At 40.3% G+C, this 5,782-nt stretch overlaps 1 protein-coding gene across 1 annotated transcript; it reads right to left on the reverse strand.

The window, feature by feature from the left end:
- Nucleotides 1–1,076: 1,076 nt before the first annotated feature.
- Nucleotides 1,077–2,461, reverse strand: LOC122672805 (gibberellin 3-beta-dioxygenase 1-like). The gene is made up of 2 exons (XM_043870297.1): nucleotides 1,966–2,461; nucleotides 1,077–1,700 (listed from the first exon to the last, which is right to left on the reverse strand). The coding sequence occupies exons 1-2, from the start codon at nucleotides 2,445–2,447 to the stop codon at nucleotides 1,079–1,081; spliced, it is 1,104 nt and encodes a 367-aa protein (XP_043726232.1). The 5' UTR covers nucleotides 2,448–2,461; the 3' UTR covers nucleotides 1,077–1,078.
- Nucleotides 2,462–5,782: the final 3,321 nt, after the last annotated feature.

Raw genomic sequence — 5,782 nt, forward strand, 5'->3', positions numbered from 1 at the left:
CTTCAAAGATTCCGTAGAGTCACGTAGACGGTACGCTGAAGAAGGAGATTGCCCTAATTTTTTGTTTTTCACAGTTTAGAAATTAGTGATGGGCTTACCTGCGGGAACCTAATAGTTCATCTAACCTTATCACATGAGGGGAAAAAGGCATACAAAGGCATGTATGACAATAAATGTAATGGTTAGGCTTATTTAGATACATCTTCTGCTCAATTTTATTTTTCCAACTCAACCTATCAAGGGCTCATAGGCCACTAGATGGGGCCAGGGAGTGGCCTGAGGTGGGGGAGTGCAGGGGTTGGGGGGGGGGGGGTGGCATGCCAAGCACCAAATGCAAATAGCTGATGATGGAACTAGAATAGATATTCTTTGTTTCCTACTAACACGTGCCCATATCCTTGCCTTTCGATCAATCTCTAATTCTGATTTTCCTTCCCAATCTGATATTATAGTATCGATATAGACCGAAATTACATTATGGTGAGGGGACTTGATCAAGTGACCAAAGCTCTTGAGCATGCTTCGACATTACATGCCATACCTCCATAAGAAATCCGGGACCGCCCCATCTTCCGTTCGTTGAGTTGGCAGCTGAGTTAGCTAGGTCCCCAGTGGGGAGAGGAGGGGGGGGGGACCTAATCGTTTTTCTTTTGATAACCCTGAACATATTTAGGTATGTCATTATGTTGTAATTATTGAAAATAAATAAATAAATAATATGAACAGTGATCCATAGGTGGTCCAGAAATTAGGCTTGATCCATGATTTGATTGGAGATGTTTAAGTAAAGGTGAAAATGAGGTTCACTTGCTCACAACTGGTCTTTTCTTGCATTGATATTATTTTAAAGGTTTCAACTCTTCCCTTACATTGAACATTAAACATTGAACATTGATCATGGCAGGATGAATGTCTTTTCATCTGTCCCTTTTGGGTTTTTGGAATACTAAAACCAGTCCAAAGCAACAATTATGAAATTTATTGTTTAAATTTTTGGACCATAAACATAAGAGTGATTCCATATAGTTATAATAACCATTAAACGACTCTTCATTGACTCAACTCCCTTCCTCTCTTCTTAGGTCTTATGGCTCTGATGATTCTCTACTTGTTCCATATTGCTAACCAGAGAGAGTGCCTTGTTCAGATGCTTGGCTTTGGTGTTGATATACTCTCCCCATGACACACAACGATAGCGAGGGACATCGCCCGGTTCAATTAACTTGGAGAAAGGCTTGATCTGAGTGTTGGGTGTTGGACCATAGAAGTAGGCTATAGAGATCCGATTGTAAGCCTGGTTCACAAGAACTCGGTGGACAAGAGTGGGGAATCGGCCATTAGAAAGAATCTGAAGAAGATCGCCGACATTGACGACGAATGCTCCGGACACTGGTGGCACTGTGATCCATTGAACTCCATCCTTGTAGATCTGGAGACCACTTATATCACCTTGGCACAGAATGGTGAACATGGATGTATCTGTGTGTGCTGCTAGACCCATGGCCCGGCTTGGGTTGGGGCAGGACGGATAATAGTTCAACTGGAGAGGAGTTATGGAGCCTTCAGTGAATTCACCTGATGGGCCGAGCCCAGTCAACTTTAAATCTTCTTCTGTAGTCAAGCCCAATGAGGCAAGTATCAGCCTCTTTAACCTCCCTGTTAGCTCCTTCATCTCCTTCTGATACTTCTCCATTACATCACTGCATTCACAAAATCATGAAGGAAAATTGAGTCAGTTTGTTAATTTTGATTTCGATTCGATTCAGATCAGAATCGGCTTGAATCAATCTGAAAAGCCCTAGAATTTGCATATCTGAAGAATATTCTAATGATTCTAGTGTTTTTATCCAAGAATCGGCCATATCGACTCGTCAAAACATGGCGATTCCCAATCCGATTCGCCAATTCTTGAAACCCTCACTCTACAGCAAACACATATATGGGCCTATGGGGATTTTGTATTACCAGAAGGTTGTGTAATTGTCAGGCCAAAGCTTGCGGGCGTCTTCGATGGGTGAGCCCCTCATGGTAAAGCCTTCATGCCACATCAACTTGTCGAAGAAGCGTGCAATACGAGCAAGGCCATAGCCGGTGGGTCCATCAGGTGAACGAAGGGCCTTGAGCTTCTGATCGGTCGGAAGGGAGAACAGACGTCGGGCCTCAGACTCAGTTTCCTTTATTAGGCCCATGGGGATACCATGGTTAATGACTTGGAACACACCCCATTCCTGGCATGCTCGGCCCACCAAGTCGACGACATTAGGGTCGGTAAGATCCACAACAGGTACAGATACTAATGGATCAATCAAGTCCATAGAGGAGTTTTCATCAAGCTGAGGCCATGAGTATGAGTCTGGGACATCTTGCAGTGCCTGAAAGTCTGGGGGAGCTATGTGGCCTGAATTGGGACGATTTACTCTATGGGCTTCTGAGACGGAACTCATCATGAAAAGAAAATATTTCACACTCCACAGAGATGGTAGTGATCACTTTTGTGAAACAAGTAGAATGGTAATTGGTGTGAGTTTAAATAGATGGAACTTTGGGTCTCTTCACTACACTTTGTGTAGAAAATTTTCTTGTAGTAGAATGTAGTAATGTAGGAAAGAGAAGATTTACCAAAAAAAAAAAAAAAAATTAGGAGGGAGGAGCATAGCAGAATGTGATTCATTCTGCGCTGCCACACTCACACAGCTAGCTAAGTGATTCATTAATAGGGAAAAAATTATCTCTAGAAATATTATGTGAGGTGGAGGGTTGGGAGCCATATATTAATCCTTATCATCATCATTAATATTCTACCAAAAAAAAAAAAAAAATCATCATCATTAATATAATTTATGGAGTCAGGGTTTCTCTGAGTAAGTAGAGCATAGGGAAGCACATCAATGAGGAGCGGCGATATGGTTTTGTATATAGAGGGTAAAGAAGTCTTTTCATATGAGGACGAGAGGGTCAGAGAACTTTTACCCTATGATTTTTTGGTATTTTTGGATGATCACTATTTGGTGGTGTTTTCTACTCCCTCTCATAGAGCACCTTGAGATGATGCCTCTGCCCCTTGGGTAGATACCCAGGCGTGCTCACCCATTGGCCTAGATGCTTGTATAGAGACCATGCGACCAAGTAGAGATCCCTTGGCCTTTTAATTTTTTCTCCTGTACTATTATGATTGAATTTACAAAATAAAAAATAATAATGATTGAAGGGTAATGGAATATACTAGAATATTGAAGAAAAAAAATCCCATTTAATTGCACATCCTACTAAGTCTATATTGATTCTTTCCAAGCATCTTTACCCAAAAAAAAAAAACAAAAAAATCTTTGCAAGCATAGACAAGGCAGATTGGTCCAGACTCCAAAGTAGGTTATATTTCTACTTCATGGGAGGAAGGGCTTGTTTTTTTGTCATCAGATTGGAATCTACGAATTGAGAGACATTAAGGCCTATTAACATAGATTTTTAAACATTAGGATTAAAATTAATCAATGGTCAAAAAGATTATAACAGAGAGCAGACCTCCATGTAACAGTAAAATTACTCCATTGCAACCTAGTGGTTTCGAGTTTGAAATAGACAACAGTCTCTTAATGAAGGAGGGAAAAAGATTATGCCATTTTAGCAGTCCAAGTTTGTAGGTCCGGTGGTGTAGATTTTTTGTTTATTGGTTTTTAATCAGAGCTATGTTGTATGTGGGGAGTCAAGTTCCTACAACTTAAGTTTTGTCACATGGCTTGTCAACTAAATAAATCCAAACTGTTGGATAGAAAGAGGACATGTAGGGATTTAGTGTCAAACCTAAGAAAAATATTAGACTATGAACATGGGATTCAAATTAGTGTCAACTCAAGAAAGTTGAGGGATTGAAGCAATACTTCATTGACCGGAGATTCAAATTAGTGAACAGAAAGGCTAATAGGCCCACAGATTTTCTCTCTATGCTGACTACAGTAAAGTGTAAATCAGGATCAACCAAAAAAAAAAAAAAAAAAATCAGGAGATGTTTGTTACTTTTGACAATGTGTTGGAGGATCTCAGTTTTCGTTGAGTTAGAAACCCCACCGGACATTGGGGTTTTTTTTTTTTTATGAAAAGAAAATTAATTACTTAAAACATAATAGGTGCAGTCTCATTCATACATGTTGAGGACATTGGTTCATTGAATAAACCTCTATTTATCCATACTTTTCCTATATTAATATAGGGAAAAGGTTTTGTAAGTTCAAAATTGAAATTGCACACCTCCTCACGTATCACTAGGTGTGTAAGTTTGGCCCTGTCAGCCCAAGCTCGTCTTGGGCCCGAATAGGGCCTGGGCTGGATTTTTCAACCCTGAGGCCGGGTTAGGGTTGAAAGTTTCAGGCCCTGGGTCAGGGTCGGGCTGGGCTAGGGTTGAGGTCGCGGGCTAAGCCCAGCCCGGCCCGGTCCTATGTTAGGTTATGCTTTACAATATATTGTTTACATATTTTGTTTAGTAGTTTAGTATCTAATTATCTATTGGTTTACCAAAAAAAAAGACTAATTATCTATCAAACAAAAATATATACAATTTTAAGATTGGGCTAAGTTTTTTAACTAAAAGAAAAGTCTAATAGTCAATTGAGTATGAAACAACCCAATCACATGTGTCTCATTTTTTAAATTCATAGGATGATGTAAATGAAAAAAATCAGGGTCAATTAAGGTCAACCCGGCCCAGCTCGGTCAGATCAGGGTCAATCAAGGCTAGGTTGGGCTGGGTTGAGCCCGACAGGGTTGGACCTAGGCTGAGATAACTCATCATGACCTAGGGCCGGGTTGGGCTTGGGTTGTGCTAAGAGGATTCAGGGTTGAGCTAGGCTTTTAAAAAACCGACCCAACCCGGCTCTGTTTCACCCCTACATATCATTGTTCATGTGAGGAGGTGATATGTCATAAAAGTCCCTACTTTTGTTAGATTCCAAAGAGGGTTTCTTTATTCACTCAAAACTTCACTTAGGCAGTGCAAAGAATCTTCTCCTATTAATAAAATGGGAAAAACTTTCCCATATTACCAGAGCTTAATTTTCCTCTCACATAGGTTTTATTGTTATGAGAAATAGTTTTCTGTCGGGGGAGTGGGGAGTGTGTCTATCTCTCTCCTCTTCAAAACAAGGGACAGAGGTATCTTTTCATATGGGGAGGAGAGAGATAGACTCATGGGAATGTTGGTGTAGGCCACACTCTCGGACAGAGTCCTTTTTCCCGTTTGTTATTTTCACTTTCCTACTACTGTGAGTATGTGGAGTTCAGATCAGGTCTTCATACAAGGGCCAAGAGTTGCCTCCTTGTGCATTGGAAACTGCACATGTGGATTTCCACTTATTCTCTCTCCTATTGCACTAACAAGTTACCTATCCCTTCCACTTTTCTCTCTCTCACGGTATATTAATTCTTGGGAAAAAAGTCGCTGCGCGACCTATATAATTTTATAAGCGCACCACTAAACTCAACGGTTGAATCTCAACCATTGAGATATTAACCGATCCATCTCAACCATTGGAATAATAAAAGGTAAACTGGGTAATATCAGTTGTAGTAACCGGTCAGTTTCTTAAAAAGAATACTCTTTACCGGTTAAGAAATCGGAGGAAATTGACAAAACTTTGAAAAATAAAAAAACTTATTTTGGATAGAGCAACGAAGGCGGTGGGTGCGTCTCTGCTTTTGGTCGACAAATACCTGTTATTCCAGCGAAAATACCTGTTATTCCAACGATTCGTATCGAAACTTCCAAGGTTAGATTTGTATCCCTTACCGA

The sequence above is a fragment of the Telopea speciosissima genome, chromosome 8 (assembly GCF_018873765.1).
Source record: "Telopea speciosissima isolate NSW1024214 ecotype Mountain lineage chromosome 8, Tspe_v1, whole genome shotgun sequence".
Classification (NCBI taxonomy): domain Eukaryota; kingdom Viridiplantae; phylum Streptophyta; class Magnoliopsida; order Proteales; family Proteaceae; genus Telopea; species Telopea speciosissima.